The sequence below is a fragment of the Salvelinus namaycush genome, chromosome 7 (assembly GCF_016432855.1).
Source record: "Salvelinus namaycush isolate Seneca chromosome 7, SaNama_1.0, whole genome shotgun sequence".
Lineage (NCBI taxonomy): Eukaryota > Metazoa > Chordata > Actinopteri > Salmoniformes > Salmonidae > Salvelinus > Salvelinus namaycush.
The window spans coordinates 51,614,355-51,627,411 of NC_052313.1; the positions used below are offsets into that span (position 1 = coordinate 51,614,355).

The window sequence follows — 13,057 nt, forward strand, 5'->3', positions numbered from 1 at the left end:
CACAAGTATAACTAGCTGGTACCCCCCACTGTGTCTTCACTGCTCTCTCTCTTCCTCTCTGTCTCTCTCTCGTTCCGTTCTCCTTCCCTCTTCAGGGCTTATTATTGGTCTTATTTCATCTCTCAGAGCACATCTTTCCACGCCCAATGAACCATAATATTACACAATGCCATAAAATAATGCTGGATAGAAACAGTGCAAGTTGATTGATGTGTGATGTGAGAGTATCGGTTTATGCCATAGATACTATATATTCAAATAGATTGCCGCTTGTGTTTCACAAACCCCTGTGATATTATCTTTGCTAATGATTGTAAATGCTGTTTCTCATGTTGGGTGTACTGTGCCTGTCCTATCTGTTTAGTTTATTGCAGGATTATCATGTTTCTGTCAAGTCATACAATCAACTTGGTGATCGGTCATAGCACTTGGATATAACCTACTGTACCTGCCTTCTGTTGAGTTAGAGTAGGGATGGGCAACTTTGATTGGGGTGGGGGCCGGGAAAAAACTGAACTCATCATGTAGCTAGCAGGTCTGCATACCGAACACATGCAGTCATAGCACTTTGGGGGCCCTTGCGAGCAAAACATTTTAGTGGCAGCAGAGAGAAAACATTTATGTTTTAGTTAATTTCCTGCAGTTTTCCACATTTTGCCATGGGGCGTAGAGAAAATGTTGCAGTTTTAAAGCAAGATTGAGGCAATTATAAACATTTTGCCATTGGGCTGAGAGAAGACTTAGAAATTGTATATTTTATTTAAAAAAATGTATTTAACCTTTAGTTAACTAGGCAAGCCAGTTAAGAACAAATTCTTATTTACAATGAAGGCCTACCGGGGAACAGTGGGTTAACTGCCGTGTTCACGGGCAGAACAACAGATTTTTACCTCGTCAGCTCGGGGATTCGATCCAGCAACCTTTCGGTTACTGGCCCAACGCTCTAACCACTAGGCTAATTTCATGCAATTCTGCTCATTATGCAATGGGGCAGAGAAAAATTAGCAGTGTTACAGCTAATTTCCTGCAATTCTATGAATTTTGCCATAGGTTGGAGAGAAATAATTGCAGTTTTTAATATATCTGAGTGAGAGTGAATTACAATATCAATGGTGGCCCCCAGTCGGTAATCTGACCATGATTACTATAAGTTTAGATTGCTCGACTAATTTACCAATCATAACTCAAATTTGCTGACGGGCTAATTAAGTGACCATCAGTGACTGACATTACAAGAGAAAAACTACTGATGCACAATTGCACCGTCTACTATTCTAACTCTCAACAGTAAGTTGAGGCAACAGCAACAATAAATCAAATCTTCATAAAAAATATACTGAATGGTCACTCATTTTACAGATCAATGCACACAACCAAACACAGTGATGTCAGTTCATTTGTAAAATTTAATAAAAAATACATTTGAGATAACACTTGTTGAAATTATTTCCGGTCTAGGAGGGTTGTTCTGAACCTGAGGTCCTGATCATGACATCACAGGGTTTGAGTTGAAGAACGACATCATAGCACAGTAGGACTAGAGAGAAGGTTGGGTTGTCTTTCCTCCAGAGGGAGATCTGTTCAGTCGTAGAGGTCCTTGAACCCCAGGCTCCTGTCACCACACACACACACAGAGTGAGATGTAGAAATATATCTGTGCTGTATTCAATGTGAGGTGTTCAGGGAGGGGGCCCACCTCTCTGGGGATCTCTCTCTGGCCAGGTGGTCTGGGGTGGACCACAGGGGCCTGCTGGGGCTGAGGGAGCGACGCAGGTGAGGGGAGGAGGGATGCAGGCCAGAGGACGATGACGACAGACCCTGACGACGCAGCTCCTGCACTGCCCTCTCCCTACGAGAGAGAGAGAGAGAGAGAGAGAAAGAGAGAGAGAGAAAGAGAGAGAGAGAGAGAGAGAGAGTAAAGCAAAGCACAAGCCAAGCCTTTACGACAAGCAAGGAGAGACAGACAGACAGACAGACAGACCTCTCAAACCGCTCAGTAGATAGCTGTCTTTTGGTCATGTCCAGGTCAGCCTCTAGCTGTGCCGAACGAGTACTCAATGTAGTCACCTCTCTACGCTGAGAGCTCCTGAGAGAGAGAGAGAGAGAGAGAGAGAGATAGACAGAACGAAATGTAGAGAGAGAGAATTGAGTTGGAGGTGGATAGATGAAAAGAGAGAGAAAGAGGGAGAGAAACAAAGAGGGAAGCTGTCAAAACAGGCAACCGAACAAATCAGAAACCCTTCCAACAGCGACCAAGTGTCTGCTCACGCCTTGCTGTCGGCCGCGGTGAGTTTGTCCCTGAGCAGCTGGATCTCTGTGTGTCTCTCCTGGGAGCTGAGCTGTCGGTGTAGCTCCTTCTCCCTGGTGGACACCAGCATGGATTCCAGGCTCTTCATGCTCAGACGCTCACTGGAAAGCTGCTTCATGAGCAGCTCCAGCTCACACTGCACCTACAAGCACACACACAGTGTACTGTTAACACACACACACACACACACACACACACACACACACACATGAACATGTTGACATACACTACTGATGAAAAGTTTTAGAACACCTACTCATTCAAGGGTTTTTCTTTATTTTTTACTATGTTCTACATTGTAGAATAGTGAAGACATCAAAACTATGAAATAACACATATGGAATAATGTAGTGACCAAAACAGTGTTAAACAAATCTAAATATATTTTAGATTCTTCAAATAGCCACCCATTGCCTTGATGACAGCTTTGCACACTCTTGGCATTCTCTCAACCAGCTTCACCTGGAATGCTTTTCCAACAGTCTTGAAGGAGTTCCCACATATGCTGAGCACTTGTTGGCTGCTTTTCCTTCACTCTGCGGTCCGACTCATTCCAAACCATCTCAATTTGGTTGAGGTCGGGGGATTGTGGAGGTCAGGTCATCTGATGCAGCAGTCCATCACTCTCCTTCTTGGTAAAATAGCCCTTACACAGCCTGGAGGTGTGTTGGGTCATTGTCCTGTTGAAAAACAAATGATAGTCCCACTAAGCTCAAACCAGATGGGATGGCGAATCGCTGTAGAATGCTGTGGTAGCCATGCTGGTTAAGTGTGCCTTCAATTCTAAATAAATCACAGACAGTGTCACCAGAAAAGCACTCCCACACCATAACACCTTCTACTCCATGCTTTATGGTGGGAAATACACATTAGACCATGAAGGCCTGATTCACACAGTCTCTTCTTAACAGTTGATGTTGAGATGTGTCTGTTACTTGAACTCTGTGAAGCATTTACTTGGGCTGCAATTTCTGAGGCTGGTAACTCTAATGAACTTATCCTCTGCAGCGGAGATAACTCAGGGTCTTCCATTCCTGTGGCGGTCCTCATGAGAGCCAGTTTCATCATAGCGCTTTATGGTTTTTGCAACTGCACTTGAAGTAACTTTCAAAGTTCTTGACATTTTCCGTATTGACTCACCTTCATGTCTTAAAGTAATGATGGACTGTCGTTTCTCTTTGTTTATTTGAACTGTTCTTGCCATAATATGGACTTTATCTTTTACCAACTAGGGCTATCTTCTGTATACCACCCCTACCTTGTCACAACACAACTGACTGGCTCAAACGCATTAAGGAGGAAATAAATTCCACAAATTAACCTTTAACAAGGCACACCTGTTAATTGAAATGCATTCCAGGTGACTACCTCATGAAGCTGGTTGAGAGAATGCCAAAAGTGTGCAAAGCTGTCATCAAGGCACTGGGTGGCTATTTGAAGAATCTCAAATATAAAATATATTTAGATTTGTTTAACACTGTTTTGGTTACTACATAATTCCATATGTGTTATTTCATAGTTTTGATGTCTTCACTATTCTACAATGTAGAAAATAGTGAAAATAAAGAAAAACCCTTGAATGAGTAGGTGTTCAAAAAATTTGACCGGTACTGTATGCGCACACACACACACACACACACACACACACACACACACACACACACACACACACACACACACACACACACACACACCATCCACTCCATGACTCACAGCCTCCTTGCTGGCGTCCAGTTTGACACAGAGCTCCCTGGTCTTCTCCAGGTCAGTCTGAGTGGCGGTGTGTTCCCCCTGGGCCTGTCTCAACTGCTCCTCAGTGTGCAGCAGACTCCTGTTGAGCTGAGACACCTGGCTGCTGCAGCTCCGCTCTGCAGACAACGCCTAGGATACACACAACTATAGGAGTCCAGGGTCATCTTCATTACGCACAACATGGTAAAACGTCGCAAAACCTTTAACAACAGAAAACTAAACTGAGCTTTTGTTATTGGACAACTTCAGGTAGTCCCACCCTGTTTCAGTCCGTTTGGTGTCTAATGAATATGACCCAGTGTGTAACCAGTGATAATCCCTAATGATAGAGACAGTAGGGTTAGACAGACCTCCTGCAGACTGGCCTCCAGAGCCTCCACCTTCTCCTTGAGTCTGCGTCTCTCCATGTCTGAGGACATCAGCTCCAGCCTCAGCTCGCTGATGCTCCCCTCCGCCTGCCGCGCCTGTCCCTCCCAGCTCTCGGCCTGGGCCGACGCACGCCGCCGAGCCTCCTGGTGCTCCCTGCACTCCCGCTCCTGGTGGACACACACACACACACACACACACACACACACACACACACACACACACACACACACACACACACACACACACACACACACACACACACACACACACACACACACATTTGGATTATTTGTTTAGCTCCACAAGGAATCAGTGCAAGTGAAAAGGTCTTGGCTATCAGTCCCTACCCAACTCCAGTCTGAAAACGTTGATTGCCGCTTACAGTAAGCACAAGGAGGAAAGGAAAAAAACACATTTTCAAAAAGGAATTGATCTGGAACTCAAAAGGCTACACAGAACCCCAATTCTGATTATTTTTCCACTAATAGGTATTTTGACCAATCAGATCAGCTCTTTTGACAATGTTTGGGCTAAATATCAGAATTGGGCTGCCTGTGTAAACGCAGCCATAGCTACTCTGGATGAGTGATAATTAGTTCGACAAGACATAATTAACAGATCACAAATTGAAATATCATCCATTCACAGTTACAGCAGAGGGTACCTTGGTGGACAGCAGGTTCTCGATGCGGGAGATGTCAGCCACATAGTCCTGTACCTTCCTCTGCAGCTCATGCACCTCCTGGGCAGAGTCCTCAGAATTCAGCTCCAGGGCCTGGACAGCAAAACAAACTAGACCTTACAAAGTGTTTGTGAGATTCTAAAGAGATAATGGCCATGAGGTTTGGTATATCATGAATAATATGGCGTCCTAGTGTTTTCTACTACTGTTTGCCCTAACCAATCACCTGGGATGAAAAACTATTCTGGACCATGAGCCCATGGCATCTAGTCTGGGTTCCAGTCTTTTTAGCTAACATTCCAATCCTTTCCACTCCTGTCACTTGGCAAATGACACAGAGTACAAGGAGTGGAATGTAATAGCTGAACAGAGACAGATACCAGGCTACATACCATCCTCCCTAAACAATATGAACCCTAAAAGGTTGATCATTTCAAAGTAAAAAAATAATAATTGTGCTCCTGGTTTGGTCAGAAAGTGCTGTATCTGACCTGGTTGTTGAGGCGGCTCCTGTCCAGTTCCTCTCGGAGTTGAGCATTCTCCCTCAGGGTGGAATCCTTCACCTTGGCCAAAGCCCCCAGCTCCTCCCCCGCATCTCCCAGCCTCCTCCTCAAAGCCTCCAGCTCCCTCTCCCGCCCTGCCAGCTCCTCACGAACGCTCCTGGGGAACAGAAAGGTCACAGCCAGGGGTCAGAGTTTCGAGGTTAACTTACACAGGTGGTGCAATCCGTATGCGTCTCTGAGTGAACCTTAGTATGGTGACTTGGCATCTGATGCTGCTGTGTGAAGCTTTGTGGTACTGGACAACTCAGACTCACTCTGCTGATGTCTCCAGATCCTCAATGGACAACCTGAGATTCCTGATGGTTTTCTCCTGAAGAAAAACACATAGAAACCAAAGAGACCATCTCTTTTCACATCTCATGAGGTGATATCCAAGTAAACATGTCAACGTCCTAAACATAGTGGCTGGCAGGTAGGCTGGCAGGTACAATTGGCTGTGTGTGTAGTTAGTGTTCAGTTGATTACGTTGTCGTCCAGCTGGTTGTGGGCTGAGTTAAGGAGGTCAGTCTTGTTCTCCAGCTGCTCCTGCAGGGAGTCTCTCCTCTGGTCCAGGTCAGTGATGGTGGACTGTAGACTGCTCACCTCCTCTCTTAGACCAGACATCTGCCTCAGTAAAGAGTCTGACACAACAGAGAAGGCTCAGTTTGGTAAGGTTATCTGAAATAGCGTCATTAGACACACACACACACACACACACACACACACACACACACACACACACACACACACAAACACACAGAGGCAGACCTTGTCTCCTCACCGTTCTTCTCGTCCAGCAGTTTGTTCCTCTCCTGGGAGGTCTGTAGTTCTCCGATGCGGGAGGTCAGTCTGCGCTGGCTGTCACTCAGGGCGTTCTGTGTCTCACTGTTGGACAGTCTGAACACACACGTGCGAGCACACACTTAATAGGATGCTATAAAAGGGATTAGATGGACGCTATAGAAGTAACAGTTCCCACACATGTCCAGTATGTGGCTGATGCAGGAAGTGAATCCCCAACCACATGACTTCATATATCAGTGCTGGTTCCTTGCTTACCTCAGCATGACACACTCGTTCCTGGTCCTGCTGTGTTCGTCCTCAGCAGCGGCCAGCTTCCTGCCCAGGGTGTGGACCTCCTCCTCTAGCCTCATCATGGACTCCCTCATCAGGGCAAGACGGCTCTTCTGGTCCCCCCGCTCATGCTCCAGCTACAGCAAGGAGAATCACCATGAAATGCAATTAGCAGAACGAACATTCCATTCCAAACTAAGGACATTTAAAGAGTGTGTCTGTTCTAGTCATTGTGTTTCTATGGAGGTTTTCTCCTCCTCACTCACAGTGAGAATGGCTGTCTGCAGGTCCTCCACCCTCTGCTCCAGATGAGCCCTCTCACTGATGGCTGTCTCCTGAGAGGTCTGACAACACGCAACACACACATAGACACTTTCTCTCAGCAGGATACACACACACTTTCATTGGTAGTCAATAGATGGCCATGCTGGAACACTCAGAAGTAGATTATTGTCCAATCTGGTTAATATATTGACCTTGAGTCTCTCCCTCAGACTGTCCCTCTCTGTGCTCATACGGTGGAGGTCGACCTTGGCCTCGTCTCTCTCCGCCTCCACGCGCTTCAGGATGCTCTGAGCTGACACAGTGACACTGCTCTTAGCTGCGCGCGACGACTTGGATTTCAGTACCTCGCGACGCAGCGACGCTATCTCCTGCTGGGCCTGATGAAGAATGGGATTGTTACCAGCAAAATGATTTCCCATTCATTTGGAACTGAGCGAAGAAAAAGTTGGACAAAACGTGTTTTGTTGGAGTTAACTATTCCTTTAAGAATGGTACTGGCCTGCTGGTAGTGCATGCTGGTCTTGTCTCTGCCGGCAGTCAGAACTTTCACGTTGGCCTGGATCTCTGACAGGTGGCGCTCATACTTATCCAGCATGTTCTGCATCTCGTCCCGCTCTCTCAAGACCCTGATCAGCTCAGAATCATAGCTGCCCCCCTGCCCAAAACAGGGGAACGAGACATGATGTCAGAATCATAGCTGCCCCCCTGCCCAAAACAGGGGAACGAGACATGATGTCAGAATCATAGCTGCCCCCCTGCCCAAAACAGGGGAACGAGACATGATGTCAGAATCATAGCTGCCCCCCTGCCCAAAACAGGGGAACGAGACATGATGTCAGAATCATAGCTGCCCCCCTGCCCAAAACAGGGGAACGAGACATGATGTCAGAATCATAGCTGCCCCCCTGCCCAAAACAGGGGAACGAGACATGATGTCACATTTCAAAAGAAAACATCAGCTGTTACTATGATTATGACATTATGACAAAGTGCTTGCAGTCCAGGAGACATTGGTCAGAAATTCGATTTTTTTCTGATTAATATGGAAAAAGTAATATTTGAAGAGTTTATTTACAAAATGCTATGTCCACCAATTTTTCACATTTGTATTTTTTCATCAGAAATGATTGCTTACGGGTACCTTCATGCGTGTGTAAAATATTACTGTTCTCAGATGTTTAATTAATAGATTTTAGTGTGTATGAAAATGTGTTTCTTTTGCTTAACGCTATATTGTTTCGCTGGAATGCAATGTTGGTATCCTGTATATTTGACTGTGATATGTGGTTGTCTCACCTAGCTACCTTACGATGAATGCACTTACTTAAAGTCGCTATGGATGAGAGCATCTGCTAAACAACTAAAATGTCAAATGTAAATGTTTCACAGGTCTTATATTACTGAATGAGTTGTATTTAATTGTTTTATTATATTGATGTCAAAAATTTATAATTTCTACAGTTCTTTATTAAAAATGTTACCATGTATTACATTTGACTGTGTAAAACCTAGCAGTACTACTTATTTCTCTGAGAGTGAGCCGGATATATAGCATTTTGCTAAGAAATATGATTATTTGTCTCTCTGAAATGAAACCATCAAGTAATATATTTTAAACAAATACACGTCTGTCAGTGAACAACCCCATGCCATGATTAGATAGTGAAATAACACACCAATCTTTTTCATCATTTCTTTAAGCAATAAAAGCTCATTTACCAACATTTCTGAAAATGTATATATAGCGTCATTTATACATTTATAACACTGAAGATGGTGTAACAAATCCCTATTTACATTTCTAGTTAATATTAGACAGCCATTCCTTTACCTTGACAGGGGACTGGCGGGTGGGGCTGCGGCTCTGGAGGTGCCCCCGACAGGGGCTACAGGAGCACCTGCCCCTCAGCATCCTCCTCAGGCTGTCTGCTTCCTGTCTGTAGTAGTCCCTCTCCTCCTCCACACTCCGCAAGAAGCTGTCCAGACGAGAGCCACGTTTGCCCCTGCCGCCTGGCTCTGTGAACAGGACCTGCTCTCTCTCTGTAGGATAGCCAACAATGTTACATCACATTCTGGCATCTCGTTCTCCACTACCCTCTCTCCTCTCAGTCCAGCCCCAGAGTAACTCACCTGTGAGGCTGAGCTTCTGCACCAGTCTGTTCAGACTGTCTCTCTCCTGGTGCAACTGGTCCAGTAAGGCCTGCAGGTCCTGCTCCTGATTCTGCTCTACTGTGGGGTTCAGCTGGGTCTCAAGTTCTATTGGTTCAGTGTCTGCCGACTCGCTATCCTGAGACATAGCCCAGAACCCAGAAGCCAGGGTGGATGGTAAATGTAGGCTATTGATTATACTATTTTCTTTATGCCTGTTGAATTAGAATGCAATATAGTGGTACCAGTCGTGGTCTTACAGGTGTCACTTTGGTGATAGCGCCCTCTAGTGACGTGATCTTCCTCTGCAGGTTTTCGATGATGCTCTACAAAACCAGACCCCAAGAAATCTTGCATTGATTCAATCAGACATTCACTCATCCATTGTGTTCAGTATTCACATCGCATCCCCTCTTAGGCACACAGTAAGTCTACCTCTGCATGCTGTGTGTGGTCCTCTGTTGTCTCCAGTGTGGGGCCCTGCTGGTACTGCTCTTCCTGCAGCTGAGCTGGTGTACTGATATGGCCTGGCTCCTGCTGGTTCCCCAAAGACAGCTCCTCCACCTCCTCCTCCCCTCACCCCCTGCTGAAGCTGCACCTCCTCAGCCTGCACACCAGCCACACTAACCTCTGCAGCCTGACACAGGAAGGGCAATGGGGATTAGGTGAAAATAAATAAAATAAGAAAATGTATCTGTATCAAGCTGATAGATAAAAAACTAACAAGAGTGCCTGATTTATGACACACTGTTCTAAACAATTTACGTTGTCATGGTAACCAAGCATATTCAAACTTGACCTTGCTATCCAAAACATTACATTAAAGTTCCTTATTTGGCGAACAGGTGTTTTTAATCGAGCTACTGATTATGAATGTATTATAAACAGCACTGTATTGGATTTCAAAAGCTTGCTAGTTTGCAAAGTAGTCTTCCAAATCACAGCAATCTTGCTAACGACGCTAGCCTTGAATTGTCGAAAGCGATACTGATTTTATTATGGCAAGATTGCTCGCTAAACACTTAATTAGAATTAGGCTAAAGCTACTGCTTGTCTAAGTAAAACATTAGATGTAAACAAAAACAAATCATGGTTGAGAGAGAGATCTTCAACTTACTTTATGGATGAAATAGTTATAGCTGTAGCTAGCAAATAGTTACGTGAGGTTATCTGGATAAATCACTGGGGTTTGCTGTTGTAAACCTTGAATGGCTCCTAAACCGCTTTCCATACGGGATAAACGATCTGACCAATCAGATGTCAGGATTCGATCGAAATTCGAGATGTCGCAAGCTTGCAAGCCAATCAGCAAAGGCCCTTTCTTCACAGTGTGCGTCCATTACCTTGACAACGTAGTGACCCGGTCCTCCACCACACACTGACAAAACGTGCTGATAATGTTAGCAGAAGATAATGTTAGTTTAGTGTAATTCCAAGTCTAAATGCAAAAGTATTATGCATCAGAATGACTGATTTGACTGCATTGCTAAATGCATTGCAGTGTTCTATGCAATTTATGCTACCATTTTAAACAAAAGGAATGCACCCCAGGCTTCAAATAAATCAAAGTTATTTTGCCTTCGTCAGGATTAAAAAGTAGGCTACTATAATAAATTGCACTGTCAATCTGTTTTGTGGGAGCCTAGTTGTTGTCCCTCTGCGGTACATGATACTTCCATATAGTGAGCCTTTTGTGGCTGCTTTTGCAGAGGGGCAAGTGTTAACCTGTTAGTTTGTTGATTTAGAAAAATAAGCCAAAAATAATATTTTAAATCCAACCCAGCCCATCATGAACTAGTAAATCCTTTTTGACTCAATATACGATTTATACCGCTGGGTGGCGTTGTAAAACCAGCATCGAAAATCACTTGAGCAACACGGAGTCGATATCGCTCCAGCACAGCAGATGGCAGTGTTACAACAAGGGTAAATAAACCGTGCCTTTAAGAAAATAAGAAGAAGAACAGCGGAAGTATGTGTGTAAAAACGAATTGGATCTGAAAACGTATTCACTCTGAACGTTTCCATTCATGTATTTGGAAAAGTTTCATTCAACAAAAGTGATAAACTATTTTCAGATGCACAGAAGAAACGACAGATAGAGGCGCGATGATTTTAAGAACATTCTCGAATTTGTTCGCACAATCCCAAGCCTGTTTTCGATCGGCTCGAGCCAAGAGCACATTGTCAGCTGTCATTGACGAGACTGGTAAATCAGGACTTATCCTCAAATCTTTGTCAACAGACATATTTGAAAACTTAGCATTGGAGGACTGGATACACGATCATGTTGACCTCCAAAACCGGAGTATGCTCTTCTTATGGAGTAATGCCCCAGCGGTGGTGATAGGGAGACATCAGAACCCGTGGCAAGAGTGCAACCTTCAGGCCATGAGACAGAAAGGGATACCGCTCGCCAGGCGACGCAGTGGGGGCGGGACTGTATTCCACGATTTAGGAAATGTCAATTTGACTTTCTTCACGTCCAAGAAAAACTATGACCGTCACAGGAATCTCCAAGTCGTGACAAGTGCTCTGAAAGGACTCAGGCCAGACATGGATGTACGTGCAACAGAGAGGTTTGACATCTTGCTGAATGGCCACCACAAGATTTCAGGAACCGCTGCTAAATTGGGAAGGACAGCAGCTTACCATCACTGCACCCTGCTGTGTTCGGCTGACAGGGCACTTCTGTCCGAGGTGCTGAAACCGACCTGCCAGGGTATCAAGAGCAATGCAACGCAAAGCGTGCCATCCCCTGTGAAAAACCTGCTGGATGAGGACCCGACGTTGGACTGTGACACTATCATGGATTCAGTGGCATCCCAGTACAACACAGAGTTTGGTTTCAGCAGCCCTGTAACACTTGTGGACCCAAGTGATGAGCTGTCCTTGCCTGGTATCCAAAGAATGGCCCGTGAACTGTTGGCATGGGAGTGGACATTTGGAAGGACTCCTAAGTTCAGTATCTGTACGACTTTTGAGTTGAAAAATGACACGTCTATCTGCAATGCAACTCTAAACATGGACATCAAAAATGGCATTATAGAAACTTGTGACATTGAGGTTCCCTCGGACTGGCTACCTGTGGAATTGTCTCGAGAGTTCTCCTTACACCTGATAGGTGGGAAATTATGTCCCTACAAGACATCAGTAATCGCAGCAGAATTTCTGAGGACAATCCCACAAAATAAAGAACTTGAAAGAAAGATGTATAATCTGTGCCGAAGAGTTGTCTTCATGATGTGAATAAAGCACTGCTGCATGACATACTGAGTTGTCCAGTGTTTTGTTATTGGGATAGTTTAATCACCAATTTCTCTGGACAAAGGGAAGGGGTGCTCTCTGTATAGCCATTCTAGAAAGTTATCTGTAGACCCTGACTTTATATGCACACAAAGTATTTCCATAGCACAAATTCTGCATAAACATCTAATTACGCTGGTAACCAGTTTATAATAGCAATAATACACCTCGGGGGTTTGGGATATATGACCAATATACCACGACTAAGGACTGTATCTAGGCACTCAGCATTGCGTTGTGCTTAAGAACAGCCCTTAGCTGTGGTATATTGGCCATATACCATACCCCCTCTGGCCTTATTTCTTAAATATACCCTTTAGAAAATAGGTTACATCCTTTTCCGGAGTGCAATAAATGCTGCCTCTGTAATGGGGGTCAGTGTGCTGCTAACAACTTAGCTTCCCCCACATCCTTCAACCAGTGATCTTCTGCTTTGAAAAACAAGTGATGAGAAGAAGCCCAGTGGCGGGCAGTGGGGGAAGATGGAGCGATATGGATTTTGGCTGACATTCTGCAAATTTTGTCATCGATGAAACATTTGATCCCAATAGTTTTCTGTTCCCAGAACTAAAATCTGTTACGAACAGAGTA

At 44.8% G+C, this 13,057-nt stretch overlaps 2 protein-coding genes across 3 annotated transcripts; one reads left to right on the top strand and one right to left on the bottom strand.

The window, feature by feature from the left end:
- Window positions 1-1,388: 1,388 nt before the first annotated feature.
- LOC120051393 (testis-specific gene 10 protein-like) lies at window positions 1,389-11,786 on the bottom strand. 2 transcript variants are annotated; one of them, XM_038998234.1, is made up of 19 exons: window positions 9,596-9,736; window positions 9,421-9,486; window positions 9,143-9,299; window positions 8,844-9,052; window positions 7,512-7,667; window positions 7,204-7,389; window positions 6,994-7,071; window positions 6,713-6,864; window positions 6,435-6,550; window positions 6,140-6,294; window positions 5,929-5,984; window positions 5,603-5,771; window positions 5,094-5,204; window positions 4,411-4,596; window positions 4,022-4,189; window positions 2,269-2,450; window positions 1,982-2,086; window positions 1,697-1,849; window positions 1,389-1,612 (listed from the first exon to the last, which is right to left on the bottom strand). In XM_038998234.1, the coding sequence occupies exons 4-19, from the start codon at window positions 8,922-8,924 to the stop codon at window positions 1,582-1,584; spliced, it is 2,085 nt and encodes a 694-aa protein (XP_038854162.1). In that variant the 5' UTR covers window positions 8,925-9,052; window positions 9,143-9,299; window positions 9,421-9,486; window positions 9,596-9,736; the 3' UTR covers window positions 1,389-1,581. The 2 variants fall into 2 exon arrangements, with proteins under 2 accessions (XP_038854162.1, XP_038854161.1); XM_038998233.1 differs by having other exon boundaries at window positions 9,143-9,486; window positions 9,596-11,786.
- Window positions 11,114-12,432, top strand: LOC120051394 (lipoyltransferase 1, mitochondrial-like). The gene has a single exon (XM_038998235.1). It carries the CDS (start codon window positions 11,270-11,272, stop codon window positions 12,407-12,409), a length of 1,140 nt encoding a protein of 379 aa, XP_038854163.1. The 5' UTR covers window positions 11,114-11,269; the 3' UTR covers window positions 12,410-12,432.
- The last annotated feature ends 625 nt before the right edge of the window (window positions 12,433-13,057 follow it).